Source organism: Anopheles nili, chromosome 3, assembly GCF_943737925.1.
Source record: "Anopheles nili chromosome 3, idAnoNiliSN_F5_01, whole genome shotgun sequence".
NCBI classification, from domain to species: Eukaryota; Metazoa; Arthropoda; class Insecta; order Diptera; family Culicidae; genus Anopheles; species Anopheles nili.
In genome coordinates, this window is record NC_071292.1 from 10,504,977 (window position 1) to 10,526,688 (window position 21,712).

The window sequence follows — 21,712 nt, forward strand, 5'->3', positions numbered from 1 at the left end:
GGGCTAGTCATCGCGTAGTTCTACTGCTGTTTGGTGCTATTTAGGCGGCTGAGTTCGAGCAGGAAGCGCAGAATCTAGTTTTACCAGTTGATCCAAGGTAACGCTGCGAAGGGATTCCCCCACCCATGCGCGCTAGGGGATCCTAGAACGCGAGTTGGGGTGAGATCGAGAGAACGTCCGGTGGATCACAGATAGGAAGGAAGTCCAACATACTAACGGTTGTGCTGATACCGGTTAATTAATCAAATCCCCTCGAGGTGGGCTTACCATGTAAAGCCAGTGCCTACTTAGTTCATGATTGGGATGAAATGTCAAGCGAACACGTTTGACAGATGCTTTACAGTGTTTAGAAGTTGTGCCAATTCTGAGTAACCGCACGTCACTAACGCGGTGGTTAATCGAGCTCTTCCTGTGTTGGAAGGCACGCACGTAGCAAACTATTTCCCCATGAGATAGTGGGTTGCGCTCTATAATAGGGATGTTTTGTTTTCTTGGCGGAACAAAAGCACGCCTTCGTTTGATTGCACTCCTCCCCCGTGAGATCGACTTTTCGATAGAGCATCCGAGTGAGGAAGCTGCAAAATGTGCCTCGTAATGTTTGTAATCCCAGCTGAAGGTGCTGAGGAAGGTTTCATCACACGTTTGCACCAAAACAACCACGACCAACGCGCGGATATCGAACAACTAAGCCAAACCACAGGGCTAGCGACCTTCGGCCTAAAAATCGAAAACTCAAAACCGAGCCGTGAATCATCGCGTGGCGATCGAAAGCCGCGAATGTGCGTACCAAAAATTTCGAACCACATAACCTCCAACACCGCCGTCTAATCAAATTAACAACACCCGCGTTCTAGGTCAGATTGCTGTCTGCCTCGCGCATACTGCCGGTAGTTTGGGGCGCTTTCAGTCAAACCACAAGGTGACTTGGGTGCATCCTGACGGTGCCACATCCTGGCAAGATGCCAAGGTCACTGTCGAAGGTGGAGCAGTACACCACGATAAGGATGCCCGATGGGGCGAACCTTGGGGATGACTCAAACCACATCCTCCGGCTCATCCACAAATCTCCGGGAATGGTTGGGCTCGAAACCACTCCACCCAAGTGCAGCGGTACAGTTGATAACGGCCTCTCTGACGAAGAGTTCCAGAAGAGTTTCTGCGGACTTTAGCGCCACGTTAGGGTAGGTCACTTTGCAATCACGCAGCCACGTCTTATCGTTTCCCCAACTATCGCATATTGCAACGGAACGAGGTCACTTACAATTCGCGTACTTCCTATTGCAATCCAGTTCTGGTGCCGTCTTGCAGGGTGTCCTCACGAGTACGCGTGTGAGTGTACGCGCACACCTTTCGGAATCAATAGTCATTCCACGAATAGCACCAAATCGCCGGTACCAAACGCAACCACACTGATGCCCTGGTTCTAATTAATTATTCACTGTCATTCTCGTCGTTTCCCATGGCTCAAGAAAGGAGCGCAATGGGCCAATGGAATAGCCCGGGGGCCAAAAGGGCGCCACTTGGCCAGACGATGCCGGAACAACGCCGGAAAGTAGCGTGAGGGCAGCAAAGCCACTGCTCGAGCATCTTCCGCTATCGATTGATAACGCGTCACGAATTGCCGCCCTATCAATGTAGGTCACAGTTCTCCACGACGGTACAAATAAAGCACGGTGCGTGCGTGCGCTGGTTGGCGTGATTCGGCGTGTCCCCAACTCAGGAATCACACCGTCACGGGTACTAGACATCGTTCTTCCCAAGGCGCGGAACTCAACTGCTGGTTCCCGCGTGATGATGGCAGGTTACTTCCCAAACGGTGATCGTGCGGCGTGTCGCAACCTTTAAGCGTTGGCTCTTAATTCAATTAGGCAAAATTGTCCCACTCTCCGCCGGGGCTTGGCGTACGATCGGGTCACCTCTCCCCACGTCACCTACTCCTCCGTCACCTTCACCTACACCATCGCGCGAGGGCAATCACAAAATTGATGGAGACAATCGTCGCCACCACACTGGAGCTCCAGTTCCTTGCAACGTTCGCAGGTTACCTGCACTAAAAATAACAACGACCACTGGTAACATGTGGCGATCTTCTCATCGCACGCGTGCGTTTCGCAGGTCCTCTTGTTCCAGCTGCCACCTTCCTGGATGTACCTTCTCAGACTCAGCAAAGTCTCTGCTCAGCGTCACCAAAAAGAAAAACGCAACCCGACGACGACGGAAACCTCCGGTGTCTCGGAACAACAACGGAACGTCTCGTCCGGTTTGAGCTTACGCGAGAACTGAGCGGTCGCGCCACCACCGATCGACAGCTGACCGCGCGAACGCACACGCGCCACAACACGGTGTTCGGTGTTTGCTCAGGCAATTCCTTGGCGTGGTTTGCGCGACTGAACGCGAGCAGTTTTGGTGCGCGCAAAACGCACGCTGCATACGCGCTTTGCGCCTGGGCCCAGCTTCAAAACGGACGTAGGCCCAGAAGTTGCTCACGGCAGGCGGTGTTCTCTCGCTCTCTTTCTCTCTGGGGTTCGAAAAGGTGATGGGTTGCATTCTCGAAGAACTTTTGCCCTCTCCGTTCACACGATCGCAACGGGTTGAATGCAGTTTTCTGTGCGATCGCGAGCCTTTTCGGCATTCTCGATCGCAGGCAGCTTGAATTTCGTCAGCTCCACAAACACCCACGTTTTCGGTGGCATAGTTCGTTGGCTTCCCAATTTAATCGAAGATCTTTTCTTTTGCTTTATTAACAGCTCATAAAACATAATCAATCACACGCCGCAGTTCGCCGTCCTTTCGGGGTATGCCACTATCTCATGGCATTAATCACCGTGTTCTTGTGCCTTGGGTGCGCTTCCGACCATGCCGTTTCCGTGGATTTCAGCACTTTTTTTTTAGCACGATCACACTAAACCGGTATATCCAGTTGGGCGGATGGCGCCGGAGACTGCGCAAAATATTCGGCCACCACCCGTATGTTCGAAAGTTGCCCAAAGAAGAAGAACCGAAACCCTGCGTAGGGACCGGGTGTAGGGGTTTGTTTTTGTCGGTTTTTCGCCAAAATTCCAACCCCTACCAGGGGGGCTGAATGGCGACGTTGTTTACCGATAGGACCGGCTGCATCGGATCTCGTTTCGAGGGAGAGTTTGCAATCGATTTTGGGGAAATGAGAAAAATTAATACGGCGTTCATTCAGCTGAGAATGAGATAGCAGGGAGTTTTAGGAACACAATCCCACCGACCAGTTTTTCTCTTCTTGGAGGTTTTTCTTTTCTTCATTTGAGACAAGTATACCCAGGCCAAGTCCACAAGGTCACAATGGGCAGAGAAAATACTGCATTCGCTTATGGAATCGGTGAGAGGATCGGTTGTAAACTTAATTAAACTATTTCGCGAAACACGCGACTGCACGCTCCGGTGACATCAGAAGCTACGGAGGTTACGAACGTGATATATTGATTCATCAATCAAAGGCTTCTTAAAAAAGGCTATGATTCAATGACTCCGCCAGTACCGATGAACGGAAGGTTGCATGTAAAAAAAAAGTGAAGTAACATCAAGCCATGGCTGTCCCCTACCGGGCAATAAATCATAAAAAAAGCTCATGCATCACGCGGTCAGCCCGCGATGACGAGATAAGAAGAAACGGCAGGGAACAGCACAAGGAATGAAGCAAAAATCCTTTCCAAGCGAGAAGTGGCTGTACTGGCTCTGTGGAGAATTTTGTTTTGCTCTCATCCAGGAAAGGGTTGGAAATCGGACTGGCCACAAATAGATAAACAGAACAAACCCCACCGGAGGGGGCATTCGGGTTCAATCACCAACGACCGTGAACGTCCCCGTGACTGGATGGTCCTTCTCGCGTGACTTTCACTTCCTGTCTACGTCACGAATCACGCCAGAACGCCGCGACGCTAATGCCCGTAGAACAAAGGGACACCATCATCAGTCTCTAAGCAGAAAACGAACGTTCGCGAGGCAATTACAGAGCATGTAATGATGCCCCAGCGATCGTCGAGATGTTAACGCAAACCCTAGCGTAACGGGTAACGCTTCACTAACGCCATGGGTGGGAGTGTAACAAGCGTTTTGCACCGTGCCCTATCGTTCGCCCATCGAAAATTACCTTTCGATCACTAATGAAGGCTCTCCGCATCTAAACGCACCAACCACCCACCCACCTACCCATTGGGTGCACTTTGTACTCCCTCCAGGTTCCCGCCTTAACGAGAACGCAACTGCAATGCAGGCAACAAAAAAATGGAGGGTCTCTAAAACAACCTTTAACCTCAGCGTGACGGGGCGGGAAACGGGAACTGCGAACGACATCCGCTGGCAACGGGCAAAGGCAAAGGCCTTTAGGGGTCGGGTGAGTGTGTAGAATGGGTGGAGGTGGGGCTTTTAAGTTATGATAAATTATGCACAAAATTCCACCAGCCCAGCCCAGCACAGCCAGGAGCCCGACGTGACGCGACACCTACAGATTTTTAGAGGTGTTTAATTAATGGTCTCGTAATTAGCGAACAACTTTACCCAGCCCCGTGGGCTGCCTTCAGCGACCGATCGATGGATTCTGCACAGCACCATTCTGCACCGGTGCTGGCGGATGTCCTCGCGTGATGGAGGCGCACCGCGTGGCCAGCGAACACGTGCGTGGCGCGTAGTTTTTTTCTCCGTTGTTATTTGCTGCTTGATATGGAGTACATTTTAATGAACATCCGCCGGCTAACGATTACCGACTTACGCACCTCCCCAAATGAGTCTCCACCCCCACCCCCACCCCCACCCCCTACCAACCACCCCTCAGAGAAGGAGAAGAAGGGCGGGCAACCGTCGCAGCCACGTGCCCCATTACGGTGCCAGTCATGATTCGTTCCTCCTTCGCTTGGCCACACTCTTACGCTGCGTTTTGCGATCAAAACACGTTGCTCGTTTATCAAATCGCTAGTAAGATATCAAACCATCAAACAGGCCGGATGGCACGGGCCTAGGGGGGGGGGGATAAAAATATGTAAAGTTTCCTTCTCATGTTTTTTTTTGTTCTCTCTCTCTCTTTGCTCGTTTCCACCGATGGTAGGGGCGAAAGGGCAGACGACAAGACGCATTAAAACAACAATGACCTTCCGATGCCGATCGGCTAATGGGCCGCGCGAGAATGTCGTCTTAGATTCAAGTTTCCCAGCGTGCGGGCTTATTATTATCGGTACCAGCGCGTGTACACGCGAACCCCTGGACCTGCGATTTCGTGGGATTAAACGGGTGACAATAAATCTTCGCGTGGTGCGAGAGAAAATTGCAGTCCTTGCGGGGTTGTTTGGTCGTGTTTTGTGTGGCTATTTGGAGCGCAAAGGGGGAAACCGTGTACTAAATTATTAGCACATCCGATGACAGCTCGATAGTAACTCCCTAGCAACCGTTTTGAGAGAACCGGTAATGGCGCGGGTTTTTTTTCCTCCATCGCAGTAAGCGACCAGTAAGTGGCATTTGTTGTCATTCTTTCGACCGATCCTTGCGAACTTTATTACTCATATTTTTCTGCTGCTTCTCCATAATTTCCTTTCGCGCATATGCACCACAATTAGTCGCCATGTTCGCATACGAACCCATTTAGCTAAAACACACTCAATTACCAACCGCTCAACGGAGCCACCAACCGTGACGGTTCGGGCGATTGGGGGCGAGCTGCTGGGCCAGAAAATTCAACTTCACACCCGATGCATATTGCCCTTCTCCTCACGATCGGCATGCCAGCCACGGTGTTCGATTAGGAAGCGATCGCCGATTGGGATCGCGAGCCTTCGCGCACACGCCGGCAGCAAAGCCCAAAACTCATTGCACAACCCTTGCACGAACCGGCCACCAGGGGGCTTTGCAACCCACTTTTCAGCCGTCCGCGAGATGTCGCACGGTGGTGGCGCGATGGCTGGGAGTTCGGGTGGAAAATGCCGACGAAAAACTACTTTCCATTTTCATCCTCCGCGCGACCACGCGCTGTTGCTTGCACCTTGCACAACTCAACCCGAGCTGAAGCCTGCGATGCGTTCCGTTTGGAGCCGCGTAGCTCGGTTGACACTCGTTGACTCCCTGCACGAGCCTTATTACACCATAGGCCGCCTTCGAGGGTCTGGAACCTCTCCTAAATCCACCCCCTTCTCTCTCTAAAGCACGGTTTGCGCGGCCAATCTGTCTTCCGAACGGTGTCTAACGTCGGGTCGTGTGTCGGAGTTTGGGGTTGGGTGTGCAGGTGTGCCAGTGGCATCCGCGAGATGGTGGCGGGAGAACAGGAAAAACCGCATTCGATTTTTAGTTTCCATTTATTTTTTATTTGCTCCCCACCGCCCTCGAACGTGCCACCGCTTCATTTAGGGCATCATGCCACCAGCCCACCCAGGGCTGGCCCCGCAGGTGCTGGCAGTGGCACTTCCACGTTCTAGCATTCCTACCAGCAGCGGATTCATTAGACGGTGGGTGCGCAAAATTCGCAAAAATGCCAACCGTGCGCTAAAACCTCACGCGACAACAAATCCGCTGCACCGGCTGCATCTCCTGCGGTTGGGTTGTTGCCCAATTCGGCGTTCCTTGTAGGCTCCGAACGGGCACTGGCCCACAACCAGCCCACCGTCTATCGGGTTACAGCGATTGCGCTTGATTTACGGTGCGCTACGTTACAACGGGCCACGTTTTTTGGAGTCGCGCGCGCGAATGCGAGCTTATCAACGCGTGCCGTTTGGTGCGAGCAGAAACGCTCGAAACGGTGCAGTTCTGCGGAATTATGAGCACTTAAGCAAAGCACACAAGCCGCGATCGTACAAGGTTGTAAAGGACACAACTATGCCAACATTGGCTGGTTGAAATGGGCAAAACATTCGCGGCTTGGCCACCATTGGTGATCGCATTTCGCTATCAGTTTCGGTGGCCTTCGTCGTAAGCGGATTTGTGCTGGCAAATCCCATGCAAAACACCGATGACTCATTACTATGCGCTGATCTCGAACCAAAAACCATTTAAATACCTCCGATACATCTCATTTTCGGAAGGGTTTCAGACCGCTGGAAGCGTTTTAGTTTTGTTTGTTCAGGGTGAATTCAAATTTGAATTAGGAATTCGCATGGTCGTGGTCGCATGGTATTTGCCTTCCATTTTACGTTCCCATTACACAACGGTTGTAACGGAAACACGATCGTTCACTACACTCGCAAGATTCACCAGATGCAGTGCCGTTTCACGTTGTGGCAAAGATTTCACACATTTGCTGTCAATGGCCTGTGCCACTGTCTCAAGGATGCGAATGTTCATCCACTATAACAAAGCCAAATCCTGCGCAAGAAGACGAACAAGCCACACCACTAACGACTGCATCTTTTCCGCTCACCGGCTTGAAAGACAATCCGACGACAACTCCACACGATCAAGCACGATCGTACACGTGAAAAATTATGAAGATCGTGATGTGAATGCTTGATAGCGCCTGTGATCGGCGATAAGGGGAATGAAAAAAAAAACAAATAAACAAACGAACGGACACATTAAATCATTACCTCAAACGGGTATGTGCCGCCGCAGTGCAACAGGACCTTTGGCTACGTCCTGCACGAGAGACAAGGGCACACCGGCTGGGACGCTTTGCAGCTAGAGGATCTAACGAGATGCAAATCTTTCTTCCGCAATCTAGAGACAATGCATGAAACGTTATTGTGTGTTCCCCTTTCGCTCTCGTGCGGATCAAAAGAAAGAAGTAATAATATTCAATGCTAACCAGCTCCAGCTTGAATCTTTCTTCCACTTCGCGCATACGTGCGCTAAGTCAACGAGCGAGCTTCCCGTTTTATTTTCTCTACAGCAATAAACACTACACACGACTGCACGCGTCGTAAAATGAAACGTTATATGTAGGATTTTATTAGCATTGTAGCGAATGGCGACGAGATACAATATCAATTTCCTATTCGCCAAGCGTCATACGTGATATTCATAACGACAATAAAGGAAAGATAGATTGCAAGGGAATACAAAACGTTCTCGGAACAGCTGCCCTGTGCCCCGACGGAACCCAAAGGGCACTCCATTATCTCCGCGTTATTAATCGAAGCTGATCAGTTCTGCCGTTGCCGGTTCGGGATTCGCCGGAACCGGTTGAGGTTGCTGCTGGGGAGCGGGAGCCGCAGCAGGAACGGGAACCGGCTCGGGCGGAGGAACCATCGATGCTGGAGGTGCCTGTGCGGGTTGCTGTTGATGGTCGGCCTGGTGTTGCATCGGATTGCCTCCCATCAAACCGGGTTGCTGCGGAGGCGGTTGTTGCTGAGGCTGTTGTGGCTGAGGGGCTTGAGGTGGACCCATCATCGGGGCGCCTGGCATATGGGATCCCGCCGGCATACTCATGGCGCCAGGTGGTGGAACCTGTCCCGGCATCACATTCATGCCTGGTGGAGGGATAATTCCAGGACCACCGGGCGGAGGTTGCATCATACCCTGCTGCATCGGACCTTGGCCATCCGCTCCCGGTGCCGTAGCACCTGGCATCCCGTACTGCCCCGTGTGCTGTGGTGAAAATATCTGCTGTGGTTGTTGCGGAGGTTGTTGCTGAGGTGTCGGACCACCGTGATAGTGCGGAAGCGTTCCATTTGTCGAAGGCATTGGACCGTACGGGCCGTAACCGGGACCGGCCGGTCCGTAGCCTCCGGGAACGCCACCGACGTGCACCGGAGATCCCTGCGGTCCTTGACCCGGTGCCGGTCCAGCCGTCATGAACGGGAAAGCTGTCCCCATGCGATACTGCGCCTTCTGCTGTTCTTGACGCATTTGCATCTCACGTTCTTGCTCTTGGATGCGCAGGACCGCGACTTGCCGTTGATACTGCAGATATTCCTGTTTCTTTTTGCGCATAATCTCGAGCTTCTGGGCCATCTGCAACTGACGCTGGCGTTCCTGCTCTTCGGCGATGCGCTGCAGCTTCTCTTGGTGCTCCTGCCGCAACACGTCCAGCGCCGCTCGCGAATCTTTGATTTGCGTCAGCTTGTCCTGCAGCTGCTCGTACCACATGCGCTTGTCGTCCATGTCCTTGATGAACGTGAGCAGCCGAGCATGCAGCGAGGTCAGATTCATGAACAGCGTCTGAACGGCGCTGTCGCACGAGATGCTCCTGCCACGGCTCGAGTTGGATTTCATGCGATTCACGAATATTTCCACCTGCGTTTTCATCGAGTTGGAAAAGTCGTCTATTTCCGCATCCTCTGGTGCGCTCTTCGTCAGCAGGCTCAGCTGCATCGACGGCATCGGGCTTGGCATTGGGCTCGGAGCCGACGGGGATGCCGGTGAGTCAATCACCTGCCGCTGCTCCCAGTAGTTCCGGTTTAGGTAACGGGCCAACTCCGGATCGGCCGGAGGATCATCGACGGGTGAGGGGCTCCGTTTAACCTGTGCCTGTGGCATTTGCGGCTCCGGTGAATCACGGGTCTTGTGCTGAGTTACATTTCGACGCGCCAACGTGTTCTGTTTCGTTTCAGCTTCCGATTGACTGAGGGCAAGGGCCAGCTGGAGTTCTTCCTCTTCGCGTAGCTCTTCGTCCGTTTTGCGTGCCGGACCCTGTGCTTGCTGGGCTAACGAGCTGCTCAGATATTCCGCCGGGAGGTCCTCCTCTTCGGTGGATTTTTTCGTTAGGGTAGCCATCGGGCGCTGGAGCTGCGCGAAGCATCCATCGCACACGCGTACCTCCTTTTCGATGCCGAACTTCGGTAGCGTGCTGTTTTTCGACGAGCACTGAGCACAAAACACCTGCCCACAGTTCCGGCAGTGGTGCTTGCGGACGGTGAACGTAAACTGCGATCGGCACCGGTGGCAAACTTCTCCATCGACCCAATCCGGTGCGATATCGGACGAAAACATTGCATCCGCTTCCTTCAGCTCGGGGAACTTATGGCCCTCCGTTTTTAGAATGTTCATCGTGTCCTAGCAAGGAGGAAAGTGAAAACAGACAATGTTTAATAAACCCACTTGATAAACGTGCGTAAACATTGGCGTCTAGTGACGTCACCGACGACCTTCTCGAAATGAAACAAAGAAAATCAGACCCCAAAGCATGAATCATAGAAAAGTAACCAATTTCCAACACAGATAGATATTTTTTCACCATACTCGAGCAGAGTGTTTTGCATAATAAATTTGGCAGATGCACTTTACAGTATTCCCGATGTAATCCGATACAAAGAGTGATCTCAAATTCTGGATAAAAAAAACTAGTAGGAACATGTAATACTTCTAGCACTGTTAACAACACAAAATATGCCAAAAATAATCGGATTTAAAGCAATTTTCCATTAAAATTATACCGTCATGCTGGAGCTACGCCGTTGGATGACTGATGAGTCAGCCTATGCTAGCACTAATCCAATTATACCGAAACCCACACCAAGTCTGGGAAATGTAGTAAATAAATGCGTTCCGTTCGCGTCGAAGGGTGGCACTAGACTGTCACGTACAGCTCCCTGGAGGGCATGGAAAAGGATCGTATTGTGCTTACCTTTATCGAGCGGTATTTTATGGTCGACCGAAAAGCGTATGCCCAAGCCTGAATTAGCTCGAGCATTTTGGCCCGAACTTCCTCGTGCTTTGTGGTGTTGACCAGAGTCTGGAACACCTCACAGTTCGTCTTGTTGGCAATTTCGTCGTGCACGGGTGTGCCGCAATTTTTCACGATACTCTCCAACGCCAGCAACGCGTACATGGCCGTAATCGGGTTCGGCGATTGCATCTTCTTTTTCAACGCCTGCACTGCGTACTTTGCGCTGGAACCAAGGAGATCTGAGAGTCAGTAATTGATAACAAAAATAATTGGTACAATTGCGTGAGTACTCACTTCACATCGCCTTGCCGGATCGTATCGCAAATGACCAAAATCGCCTGCCAGTCGGGTTCCAGGTTGAGATTGCTGGTGGCATTTTCTGGTCCATCGGAAAATGAGAGAAAAAAAAACATAACATTAGTCCTACAGCTGTTCGGCTAGTTTCGCGAAGGCAGAGAAAACAACCTCATGGAAACTACACTTACCCAAACTTTTATCGAATACGGATGTACGAAACATGTCGCAATACTTTATAGAAACAAACGTATGATTTAGAAATCAATTTACACCCACAGAAAAATACAGATGATTTGCTTTCTTTCGTGAATTTGCCTATGATGTTTTTCTTTTCTTTCTTTTGATAAGCGCAACTTGACAGTCTGGTTGTGACGTTCCGTTTCCTTTGTTGACAAATGGTATAATAATTTTAAAAATTCGGTTATTTCACATCATTTTTCAGCAGCTTAATTTACGATGGCTGTTCAAACAGTTTTACCTAATTTTGGATAATGAAACACATGTCTAAATTACCTTTTTATCCTGGGTTTACCAAGACTTCAAAACATACCGTTTATTCACCATATGCCCCAAAAACATTACATGGTCTACAATGTAGCAATGGTTTGCATTGAATTAAAACTTTGGTTTTTCCGTCAGGATGGGCGAAGGAGCAGGCGCAATGCCACTTATGGCGTTAGCTCTAAGCTGTCGTTTGTGCATCATCAATCGGGCTGCCATGATAACTGCAGTAACTATGCACACGACCTGGAATACGATGATGATCGTGGTTCCGGTAGCAATCATACTAATTCGCGATCCTATGAAATCGGCCATTGGAGTTTGGCATCCTCGCTCATGGGGCATGCAGAATCCTTCGTCCCGCTGACGGCAGCATGAATTGGGTAGATCTTGCCCAGGATGGAAATATTGCCAATCGTCATATGATGTGATACCACAACAGTCAAACTGGACGAAGTTGAAAGTGCCCCAAATATTAAAAGGAGACATTAGAACCCTAATCAGATTGTCTAGGGAACAGATCTACCTCATTCTGCATGTGGTTAAAGCTCGCTCGCATAAACCTGTCCGAATTGAACCGTTGTATCACATTGCGCATCCGACGATCGAGCATCCTGTCCACTCGGTTGTACATTGAAAACGCTGCCACAGCGAGGATAACTTCGAGAATAACAACCATACCGAATATGCCTGCAAACTGTGGAACCAGAGCGTGGGTGTGTAATCATAGTTACTGGCAATTCCATTCCATTGCAAAATACTAACCATAAAAATCATGACCACATTTTCGAACCAAATACCCGCGATTCCGAATATGGACAGAAACACCAAGACGATACCGACAGCTATCAGGAAATGGGTCGCTCGTATGAAGTCATTGTCTATGAACGCGGTGTACGTCGAAAACATGTGGTGGAGAACGGCCCCAACTACAATTTGAATAATTTCTACCACCTGGAAAACAGCATTAATGATTGTTGCACCAAAAACATGCCTCATCGATGGGTGTTTCTTCAGCAGAAAACTTACAATGCATAAAAACGTGAGCATCAAGATCAGAGTCTTGATCAGGTTGAGCGCCCTTCTAGTGGGGTGCATTTTGAAATCTTTTTTTCTGGTCGTATAACTGTGATTGGCAAAACAATAAAATATAAAACGATAGTTAGTTTCACTCCAGTTGTTTGGATTTTCTCGAACTTACTCAATTTTAATCAATACACGCACACAATACTTTCGTCTGGACGCACAAACGCGAAATGCGACGAGAGATAATGCTCAGTTTGCCTATGGGTTGAAAAATTAGTAATGGGTTTATCATACGCTATCTTCATTTGGTTCACGTAAATCTACTGATATCTTAATCAGTTTCCCTTAATCTTTTTGTAGATTCCAGTTTATCGAGATAGCATGAGCGCTTTGTGTATAAATTATTTCTGATCAGACGTACATTCAGAACTCGATATGTGGTCAGTGCACGCCGGTGCAATGGGCTACCAATTGTACCATCATTCGAACGTTATCGTTTCTCCATAAAACACGAACGAATGAAACACGTGATAAGGTTTTAAAAATGTTTCCTACCGTTTTTATTACGCTGCTCTGACGGTACACGTGTACAGCACAAAACTTGCAATCTTCACGCACGCGGTGCATTCTGGCACGGGCATAAACGTAGCAATGGACATTCAGAATCGGAGATCCGGTTTGTACTTTGTCATGTAGAGGTCCAGCTTTTCCCAAAACGCCATCAGGCACGCTTTATCCAAGTGCCGCTTCGTTCGCGAAATGTTCAACACCGTCACAGCCCATTTGGCCACGTTAGCATCCAGCTTGAGATCGTCGTAACGTAAATGGAAAGCAGCGACTACAAAGAAGGAGTAAAAGTGCAGAGCGTGCTATAAAACCGTGATCGATAAGGAACCCGCCAAGATGTGTTACTTTTGGAAAATATCTCCACCGGGTTTCCATCCCACGGCCAGCCCTTGAACTGCCACGCTGGTCCCATGACGAATACAGCCACCACCCGGTTCCAATCGTGAGCCGTCAGCTTCGCCGGGTTGTCTATCACCCGGTACGGAACAGTCAAATTACCCGCCTTCTGTCGCTGGATGAGCACTTCGTTCTCACGCGAGCTACCACTCCTCTTTTTCTCGTCCGTTGTGATGAACCTGGAAAACCATTCGTGATGAATAAACGTTCAAATATTCCAGCAAATAGCCTGATACTCACTTCAGATCTTGTAATACGTCACGCGCATTGTACATCGTAATCAAGCTGGTTGTGGCAGCCGGTATAATAATAATGGGTGTGCGCGATTGCCGTTTACTGGGCACGTTTTGAGCGAGCATTCGTGCCTGTGCCGTCGGAATCAGCTCCTTGGGCCGACCCGGGGGCATGTTGGCCGAGATGTTATTATTGTTGCTGTTGTTATTGTTTAAGCTGTTTTGCTGGGCGGCCTTATTCTGCCCGGCCGAACCTTGTGTTACCAGCTTAAGCGACATACCGTGATAGGTACCCATGGTATCGATTTTGAAGCCCTCCGTTTCCTCCTTCTGCCGGTTGAACCGTTCCTGATCGTATCGATTGTATTGCGTCGGCTGAGGCTGCGGCCGGATGACTCGTGGTGGTTCGGGAAGCTTTACTGGCTGTGCCTGTGGACGTCCGCGACCCTCCTCGCGGTTTTTGATACTCTGCAGTATGGCGAAAATGTTTTTGGCGAATATCTTCCCGTTGCTCTGCAGAATTGTGGTTCGCGTTCGCCATTGCCGCTCACGGCTCACGATATCCTTCGTCGAATCAACATCGAAATCTAGTATGACACGCAAATCCGGTCCCACGCCCATCGCATCGTCGTTGTCGGTACGTTTGATTGTGACTTTTTTGTTTGCCAAACGCTTCGCTTTGATAGCAGCAATCTTTTCCACCGACATCGTCTCTGAGAGGGACCTAAAAACAGAAGCGGAAAGAGCACACCATCCATTAAAGAACCACGTGAAAAAGAACCGAGTCAGCACACGTACTTAATATTATCTATGTTCACCGACGCCTCCTTCTTGTTCACATCCAGACGAGCTGCCAGCTGTTCCTTAACCTTTTGCACCTGTGTCTCCTCGTAGCGGGCCTTTTTCGCCAAGCTGTCCAATCCATCGGATTCGGCCGGTCGCTTAATCTGCGTCGGAATTTCCAGTGGGGCACTTTTGTCGATGCTGGCGCAGGTGTTCGTTTCGCCATTAAGATACTGAAGCAGCTCCTTACGATCGGGACGGTTGACGGCCGGAATGTCCTCCGCAGCCGCCTGCCGAACGTACACCGAGTGCTGTAAGCCCACATTTTTAAGGATGTACAGCAAACACTCGAGTGTGTAGTACTCCTTCGGGGCGCCCTTCTTGCCGGAACTGTAAACAAACGCCGACCCACACAAACAACCAGAGTAAGTCACTGCACGAATCGATGGCATCCGGAAACGGTGTGCCATGCCATGGTGTCTCTTACCCGTATTTTAAATAGTTAGTTTTCACATTCTTCGGCCAGCTAAATTCACCAAAAATTATCTGCCCATCCCGTTCGATGATCTCTTTTTTGTTGATGTTGTATTGACGCAGCAAACTCAGCGGATCAGCCATGGTAAGGACTTGCTCGCTAGAGGAAAGTTGCTGCCTTACACAAACCTAGGGGCAGTGGGAAAACTACTTTTGTTTGCTCACGATACGGTAGATAAGTGGCACGTGTGCCACGAAACAGTGCCTTTTCTAACACGATATGTTCAACGCTTCGGTTTATTTAGAACTTTTTTGCAAAAACGACACTCGAGCGTGAGGATGTACGCTTCTATTTTGCTGTCATTCTGTGGTAGCGCTGACATTAGCCGTTCATGGCTACATCCCTGTGGCATGAAATCGAGCCACGTGCAATCACATGGATGACAATGGCAGAGAATGAGAAATGTTTTGAAAGTATTCGTTAAGTTTGTCGTTTTACTTGCTATTTGTAATAAACTATTAGTCCCATAGATTTTCAACAGATAGTTTATGTATTTTTTGTTTATTTTGGATCATTAAATCTCTATCACTTGTAATTTACAGTTTGTTATATTTTTTGTTTGCTAGCTGTTGGTAGCACAGTTGCCACATTTGAAAGCAAACTATCTTCGATTGCCTTGATACTTCCAGGGGCCGATATCGGAACTCCAATGTCTGTAACAATATTTGGTACAAGATATTCTTTAGCTAATTCATCAGCCTCTCCGCCAGTTACAAACACACCGGGACCGATAGCAGCCTGTTCGGTAGTAATCTCCGCTGCTTCGTCCGTATCTTTGCCAAACAGCCAATTCTTTTTGTTCAACAGAAACAGTCCCATCAAGAGTGGCAAGTGTAACAGCGAAAAGCGGAACAACGTGCGGGAGCTTTTACTGTCGGCTTTCTGGTGGAAATCCCAGGCCAGATAGGCGAAGTATGCGTTCAGTGGCAAAGATTCCACTGCAAACCAAACGTTTGTTACATCGAGCACTGGAGCCAGTAGTGACAGCCCGGTTATAAAACCGGTATGGCGCAAAGAAACACGTGTACAGAGGGCAGGATGCGAATTGGCCATCATTTTATAGCCCGCCTTTAAGTATTCTGGACGAATGTTCCACGACAGAGCGTTAAAATGAGGAAACTGCCAACAGTATAACAGACCGGCCAGGATCCAGGCTCCAGCTCCAAGGTCGCCACCTGTGCAAGCAGCCCAGCCCATTAGTGGAGGTATCCCACCAACGAGCGATCCCACCCACGTGTTTAAAATACTGTAGCGTTTCATCGGGGTGTAGATGCTAGTGTAAAGGATTAAATTTGCGGCCCCCAGCGCAGCGGTCATTTCGTTTACACCAAAGTACAGCATACTACATCCGACCGTACTAGCACCGAGAGCAAACCCAACCGCGTGCATTCGTCTAAAATAAAAGAAATAGCGTAATGTTCGCACCAACATGTAAATAACAATTCAACTTACGATAGATAGCCTTTAACAAGCACTCGATTTCTCGTACGAGCCATTTGTGCATCGAACGACGTTTCTATGACTTGATTGATCGAATTAGCCGCACCAGACACAAGAGTTGTTCCGGCGGAGCATAGGAGGAACGTCCCCAATTCGAACGAACCAGGAGCCATTGCATAGCCGGCCATAGTAGTCAGTACCACAAGAGCTAAAATTTGATATAGAAAAACGACTTTCAAAAAAGTTTTTAAAAAGCACGCGATTAGCATAGTACACATACACGTTAAACGGATCTTGGATAACATCAGGTAATGATAAATTAATCGGCTGAGGCCTGGCAGAGAGGTCACCGAAGCAACCACCGGTTCCTCCTTTGCTCCATCTATTACACCCGATACATTTGCTTTTCTTCGCAAGGTGCTTCCCGCCGGTAGCCCTACGGATTTGCTAATTTCACTAACTAATGCTTTTGCGTCCACAACCGACGGTACTACGGACAATGGAACGGTAAGCGGAACAGCCACCGGTCGTTGTACCGGTGTTGTTTTCGGCGAGCCTCTGTCAAACTGTGTTGAAGAACCATTTTCGTTGATTCCGCTATGTTGCTTCCTGTTAGTAATTGCGTACAAGTGCACCACCGATGTTTGGCCAGTGGTCTGTTTTTAGGAAGAAACAAATAGAGCCAGAAATAGCGCGGTTAAGATGCTTTTCAAGGTAATTCCGTCACAAGCTCATCGATTGATTACACAATCAAAACAACCCAGGTTTGTTCATACGTACCAGCCGCGTGCAGGACGGAATGGGCGGACGAATGGCACCGGTATGGCGAACTAGCTCGCTCCATAGACCACCGTTTGCGAGGAATTTATGCATTACACTGCTCTAGACAATACGGGGTGCATTTTATGCAGCACGAAGCTAAAAACGCACGATGTTTGTGTTATGCACTTAGAAACCCATCGTGCCGAAAAACGTTTGACAATTTGTTACACCAAAAAAGAGGAAGAGAACTCTTTGACACTCAGTGTGTCATTTTGATGTGGAATATCACTGATAACAGATTTAAAAAAAGATGGAAAAACGGAAAATTTAAGCAGAATTTTTATTTTAAAATACTTCAAAAAGGCTATGGAATATCCTCATCTACGAGGGTGCAATAAAAACTGAACAAAACAGTTTTTTTCATTTGTTAAAGGAACCTATCATTTCGCAAATAAGCATGACATGAAACGTAAACAGATGTGTTAGCTGCCATTCATATATTGTGGAAAAGAACGCAAAACATTGCACTCTTGAAGATCGTAAAGAAAGGAGTCTATAGTGAGCCGTTTATTTAAAATATATTGTGATATAGTGATACCTTAACTTTTCCAAAACGTAATATCAGCTAGAAAAGGTTAGTGGAGATTAGAAAGATAAGTTATATTTGCACACCAAGACAATCCTCGTGAAACTAAAAGAGCAATAGCAGAATGAACTTCGTGCTGGAAAACAACCACGTTCTTTACCTTTGGGGTGGAGCAGTTGGCCCTGAAATTGAGCAAGAAGTGAACAATATCAAGTCCATTCCCAACGTAAAAGTCAATGTAGAAAATGTAGACCGCTTGCATCTGGGTATGTTTTCAAAAAGAGATCTGCGTGAGCAAACATATATACAACTGTGTTTTTCGCTTTAGCTGAGTACGGAAATTCACAGTTTGATGTGGTTCTGGCAAATGTTCCCACTGGAAATTCCTCACTCGTAACACACTTGGTTAAGCTGTTGAAGCCCAAGGGTAAAGCAGTATTTAAAGATGATATGGTTGCGAATGTTGAATTGGCACGTTCCAATTTGCTGCTATCGGGATTTATCAACATTGTGGCATCAGAGAATAATGGTAAGTGATAAAATCATGTTTCTGTCCAAGGGGGCGTTATCTCTAAACCACCAAATGGTCATTTCTCAGTACTCGATTCAATTTCCATACAGTGTACGTAGCTGAGAAACCGAGCTACGAAATCGGTTCTGGATCGAAGCTTTCCTTTGCTAACAAATCTAAAGTAGCAGCTGTGTGGAAGTTAGACGACAACGATGAAGAAGAACGTATCGATGACGAAGAGCTATTGGACGAAGACGATAAAGCCAAGCCGACTGCGGAGTCTCTCAGAGGTGAGCTGAACAAAACAAGTTAATAGATTTTGTAATTTTGTACTATATATTACTTGCAGTATGTGGAACAACCGGCCAACGAAAGGCCTGCAAGGACTGCTCATGCGGATTGGCGGAAGAGCTAGACGCTGAAGCTAAAGGTAAAGCCATTACCGACCCGGCACCCAAATCGTCATGCGGAAGCGTAAGTTTTTGCGCATTACAATATTTTTCTCGTATATTGATCGACATATTCTTTGTTTTTAAATTCAGTGCTACTTGGGAGACGCTTTCCGTTGTGCTACATGCCCGTACCTTGGAATGCCTGCATTTAAACCGGGAGAGAAAATTGTGCTTACTGACACACAAATGAAGGCTGATATTTAAAACAATGTGCTTTAAAGAACATGATTGAAAATGAAGCTGTGCACCTGCATATAACAGATTTGCAAATTATGTTAATGAAAATTTAATTGATCATTCTTAATATAACATGATTTTGAAATGCATTAACGTTCATGTATTTTACAACGCACTTTACATTTACAGCTTTAGGCTGCACGCATTCAAATTGCTGATGACTTTCTTTTTCTTTTTTACTGTCCCATCTGCTTTTGCCTTCACCTGGGAGCGAACTTCATCCTGCAGCTGCGAGAAGAAAGCGCTGGAAGACTTTGCCGGACCCGAGGTTTCCACCATTTGTTGAACATTTTTCGCCTTCGTCACCTTCTTTAGCAGCGAGGTCTGCAGAGCACGACTCTGTTTCGAATTGCTGTTGCCGGCCTTCTCTAGTTGCTTCTGCTCGCGTTCTGCTTCCCGGCGGAACTTGTCCCGTTGGAAGCGTTTCTTCAGGCGCCGTTCGCGATTTTGATCTGTTTTGGTGCGTTCTTCTTTCGACATGACATCTCCTTTCGGGCGTCGGTGCACTTCCTCCGGTGCCAAGAGGGTGGCATCACTAGTGGCAACCGGAGCTACCTCCTCCATGCTGATGGCCGGGGTGTTGGTGAGAATCTTCAAATCAGGCACGGCCGGACGAGCCGTAAAGTGGAAGTTCGAGAGCGCGTCCAGCTGCGCTAGTACCATCTTCATCATTCGCCGTATTTCCTTGTGCTCTTTCGGCTCTTCCTCCTCTGTTTGCACTGAAGGAAACAAAAACTGACATCAATAACATTCTACTATGATATTAAGTTACACGTTACTTACTAGATGCATCGGGATTGGCTAACTCCAACTGCTTCAAATAATCCTGTTCGTAAACCTGGGCCAGGGATTCCTTACTCTTTTCTCCATCCAGCACTAGCTGCTTACGGTACTCTCGAGGATTGTCAGGAGGCCGAACTTTTCGCTCAACATCATCAAACATTTTGTTTTTAATGCGTTGTTTAATGATATCTTCTAACCGCATCGTCGTTTCTTCCGAAATGACCGGTGCCGAACGGGTTGTATGTTCATACTCTAGCACCTCTTCGAGGAGAGAATTCTGTGGACGAGTATCTGCCGAAATTTCACCCTTTAACTGCCATGGTTTTTCTTTCAGCAGTTGTGCTTCCATTTTGGAAATTTTCTCTTGCAACTTTTCCTGCCTCTCCTCGTACGACGACTTCGGTCCATTGGCGGTATTATGCTGCTTGTCGTCTTCGCTGTCGCTGGAATCTGGCTGATCGATCACCGTTTTCTTAGCGGTACGGTTATCATCAACCCAAGGAGTTTCGCCCCCTTCACCACTGTAGATTTCAAAGCGCAGTTTTCGATTGCGCTCTACTTCGGCCTCGTCAGATAAATCGTCTTCTTCAGCGGCATCACCATTCTCATCATCACCCTCGCTATTGGCACCTTCTTCCTCTGCAACATCGCTATATTTATCTTCTCCATTTTCGTCATCTTCGCTCTCATCTACCTCATCGTCTTCATCACCAAAAAAGTCATCATACTTCATTTCAGCTCCATCGCCTTCGTCCTAAAAAAGACATGTTTAACGTCATGAACATTCTTAACAATGCTAGATATTGGTGTCCTCCCAGCATACCTCTCCAGCAAGTTCATCAAAGTAATCTATTTCAATGAGAGGATTGCTTTCTCTCAGTCCATGCTGTTTTAGCCGTTCACGTTCGTCTTCTTCGTCTAGGAACCTGGCCATATCTTCTAGCTTAAAGAACTGGTCATCAACGATGGAAGATTTCGTTTTGGATTTCTTTTTAGCTTTCTTCTTAAGGTTCCCTCTTTTTTTAGGGGCTTTCTCTTCCACGCCTTCCTCATACGATTCATTTCCGTTTCCATTTGCTTCATTTTCTTCATCGTAATCCTCTGGCTCTTCATTGGATCCTTGCTCTGAGTGACTGTCGGAAATGGCTTCGGTGCTGAATGGCAACTGCAGTCGTTTTGCGTTTTTGGAAACCACCTCTAGAAATTTCTTCAAATCCTGCTCAATGAAGAAATCGTTCTTAAGCTCTAGCTGTTGCCAGATTTGCTCATGGTCCATCTTCTCCGTGACCAATTCATCGAGATACGGAACCACGTCCTCTTTGATGAAGAAAGGATTTTGAGTACCATGATCGTAGATGCCTTTAGTTAACACTGTCAGTTTTTTTGATAGTGGTTTTTGTAATCTGCAAAATTTGCGAAAAGATGCGAATCGTCAGGTCACAATCCGTAGCACATAGGTTGAAAGATGTGTCGCTTACTTGAAGTAGTTCGTCGGACACTTGGTGAACTTGCGGAATTGCTTCGCATAGCTTTCTAATGATAATTTCTTTTCCGGCATTACCGGAGAATCGTTCTTCGCCTTCACCATAGTATATTAACACTGTTTACTACAAAACCAGCGGATAAATTCGAACTCTCCACCAAATAACACGAATTCCATTTATTTTCAAAACGTGAAGAGCACGCGTGTTTTTAATTTTGACGTCTGTAAGTAAACAATGCGGCAAACAGGGTGATCATTCCGTGACGAAAAAATCAATAATAATACCTTATTTAAATCGAACTGATTCTAGAGATGAAAAGATTCATTTTTCATGCATTTAAGCTATTTTTTTACGTTTCATTTTATTTTTTATTATAGTTTAAAATAGGTGTTTATTCAAATTAATCTTGCGCTAGTGCACGCCCATCGCGGCATGCAGTTGACAGCTGTCATAACTGCATAACGCACAGCAGAAAAAAGAAAAGGAAAGTGCATTTAATCGGAAAAAAACGATCGGGAAAATCGAACAATTTGCATGCTGTGTGGTTTTCGCGAACGCACCTTGCAG

At 47.8% G+C, this 21,712-nt stretch overlaps 6 protein-coding genes across 6 annotated transcripts; 1 reads left to right on the forward strand and 5 right to left on the reverse strand.

Annotated features, from left to right (window-relative positions):
- Window positions 1-7,893: 7,893 nt before the first annotated feature.
- Window positions 7,894-11,152, reverse strand: LOC128726231 (hepatocyte growth factor-regulated tyrosine kinase substrate). The gene is made up of 4 exons (XM_053820028.1): window positions 11,038-11,152; window positions 10,847-10,931; window positions 10,511-10,775; window positions 7,894-9,939 (listed from the first exon to the last, which is right to left on the reverse strand). The coding sequence occupies exons 1-4, from the start codon at window positions 11,069-11,071 to the stop codon at window positions 8,074-8,076; spliced, it is 2,250 nt and encodes a 749-aa protein (XP_053676003.1). The 5' UTR covers window positions 11,072-11,152; the 3' UTR covers window positions 7,894-8,073.
- Window positions 11,153-11,464: 312 nt separating this feature from the next.
- LOC128726240 (tetraspanin-6-like) lies at window positions 11,465-12,448 on the reverse strand. Its single transcript, XM_053820037.1, has 4 exons — window positions 12,380-12,448; window positions 12,116-12,304; window positions 11,877-12,047; window positions 11,465-11,797 (listed from the first exon to the last, which is right to left on the reverse strand). Exons 1-4 carry the CDS (start codon window positions 12,446-12,448, stop codon window positions 11,465-11,467), a joined length of 762 nt encoding a protein of 253 aa, XP_053676012.1.
- A 483-nt stretch (window positions 12,449-12,931) lies between these two features.
- LOC128726234 (parafibromin) lies at window positions 12,932-14,973 on the reverse strand. The gene is made up of 5 exons (XM_053820031.1): window positions 14,843-14,973; window positions 14,371-14,745; window positions 13,580-14,296; window positions 13,289-13,518; window positions 12,932-13,214 (listed from the first exon to the last, which is right to left on the reverse strand). The coding sequence occupies exons 1-5, from the start codon at window positions 14,971-14,973 to the stop codon at window positions 13,036-13,038; spliced, it is 1,632 nt and encodes a 543-aa protein (XP_053676006.1). The 3' UTR covers window positions 12,932-13,035.
- Window positions 14,974-15,390: 417 nt separating this feature from the next.
- LOC128726236 (protoheme IX farnesyltransferase, mitochondrial) lies at window positions 15,391-17,264 on the reverse strand. Its single transcript, XM_053820032.1, has 4 exons — window positions 17,111-17,264; window positions 16,611-16,986; window positions 16,343-16,538; window positions 15,391-16,283 (listed from the first exon to the last, which is right to left on the reverse strand). Exons 1-4 carry the CDS (start codon window positions 17,201-17,203, stop codon window positions 15,437-15,439), a joined length of 1,512 nt encoding a protein of 503 aa, XP_053676007.1. The 5' UTR covers window positions 17,204-17,264; the 3' UTR covers window positions 15,391-15,436.
- A 527-nt stretch (window positions 17,265-17,791) lies between these two features.
- LOC128726239 (anamorsin homolog) lies at window positions 17,792-18,885 on the forward strand. Its single transcript, XM_053820036.1, has 5 exons — window positions 17,792-17,944; window positions 18,007-18,207; window positions 18,300-18,479; window positions 18,539-18,663; window positions 18,732-18,885. Exons 1-5 carry the CDS (start codon window positions 17,803-17,805, stop codon window positions 18,843-18,845), a joined length of 762 nt encoding a protein of 253 aa, XP_053676011.1. The 5' UTR covers window positions 17,792-17,802; the 3' UTR covers window positions 18,846-18,885.
- Window positions 18,886-18,986: 101 nt separating this feature from the next.
- LOC128726232 (U3 small nucleolar ribonucleoprotein protein MPP10) lies at window positions 18,987-21,249 on the reverse strand. The gene is made up of 4 exons (XM_053820029.1): window positions 21,140-21,249; window positions 20,485-21,064; window positions 19,662-20,415; window positions 18,987-19,597 (listed from the first exon to the last, which is right to left on the reverse strand). Exons 1-4 carry the CDS (start codon window positions 21,247-21,249, stop codon window positions 19,002-19,004), a joined length of 2,040 nt encoding a protein of 679 aa, XP_053676004.1. The 3' UTR covers window positions 18,987-19,001.
- Window positions 21,250-21,712: the final 463 nt, after the last annotated feature.

Excerpts from the sequence above, each read along its gene's own strand:
- LOC128726232 (XM_053820029.1), bottom strand. The coding sequence starts at position 21,249 with ATGGTGAAGGCGAAGAACGATTCTCCGGTAATGCCGGAAAAGAAATTA. Across the intron at positions 20,416-20,484 it reads TTGATGAACTTGCTGGAGAG|GACGAAGGCGATGGAGCTGA; the intron begins GTATGCTGGGAG and ends TGTCTTTTTTAG. Across the intron at positions 19,598-19,661 it reads AGCCAATCCCGATGCATCTA|TGCAAACAGAGGAGGAAGAG; the intron begins GTAAGTAACGTG and ends TGTTTCCTTCAG.
- LOC128726240 (XM_053820037.1), bottom strand. The coding sequence starts at position 12,448 with ATGCACCCCACTAGAAGGGCGCTCAACCTGATCAAGACTCTGATCTTG. Across the intron at positions 12,305-12,379 it reads TGCTCACGTTTTTATGCATT|GTGGTAGAAATTATTCAAAT; the intron begins GTAAGTTTTCTG and ends GCTGTTTTCCAG. Across the intron at positions 11,798-11,876 it reads TTAACCACATGCAGAATGAG|TTTGACTGTTGTGGTATCAC; the intron begins GTAGATCTGTTC and ends AACTTCGTCCAG.
- LOC128726239 (XM_053820036.1), top strand. The coding sequence starts at position 17,803 with ATGAACTTCGTGCTGGAAAACAACCACGTTCTTTACCTTTGGGGTGGA. Across the intron at positions 17,945-18,006 it reads TGTAGACCGCTTGCATCTGG|CTGAGTACGGAAATTCACAG; the intron begins GTATGTTTTCAA and ends TTTTCGCTTTAG. Across the intron at positions 18,480-18,538 it reads GACTGCGGAGTCTCTCAGAG|TATGTGGAACAACCGGCCAA; the intron begins GTGAGCTGAACA and ends TATTACTTGCAG.
- LOC128726236 (XM_053820032.1), bottom strand. The coding sequence starts at position 17,203 with ATGCATAAATTCCTCGCAAACGGTGGTCTATGGAGCGAGCTAGTTCGC. Across the intron at positions 16,987-17,110 it reads TTCCGTCCTGCACGCGGCTG|ACCACTGGCCAAACATCGGT; the intron begins GTACGTATGAAC and ends TCCTAAAAACAG. Across the intron at positions 16,284-16,342 it reads CTTGTTAAAGGCTATCTATC|ACGAATGCACGCGGTTGGGT; the intron begins GTAAGTTGAATT and ends CTTTTATTTTAG.
- LOC128726234 (XM_053820031.1), bottom strand. The coding sequence starts at position 14,973 with ATGGCTGATCCGCTGAGTTTGCTGCGTCAATACAACATCAACAAAAAA. Across the intron at positions 14,746-14,842 it reads ACTAACTATTTAAAATACGG|TTCCGGCAAGAAGGGCGCCC; the intron begins GTAAGAGACACC and ends GTTTGTTTACAG. Across the intron at positions 13,519-13,579 it reads GACGTATTACAAGATCTGAA|GTTCATCACAACGGACGAGA; the intron begins GTGAGTATCAGG and ends ATGGTTTTCCAG.
- LOC128726231 (XM_053820028.1), bottom strand. The coding sequence starts at position 11,071 with ATGTTTCGTACATCCGTATTCGATAAAAGTTTGG. Across the intron at positions 10,932-11,037 it reads CGTATTCGATAAAAGTTTGG|AAAATGCCACCAGCAATCTC; the intron begins GTAAGTGTAGTT and ends CCGATGGACCAG. Across the intron at positions 9,940-10,510 it reads TAAAATACCGCTCGATAAAG|GACACGATGAACATTCTAAA; the intron begins GTAAGCACAATA and ends CCTCCTTGCTAG.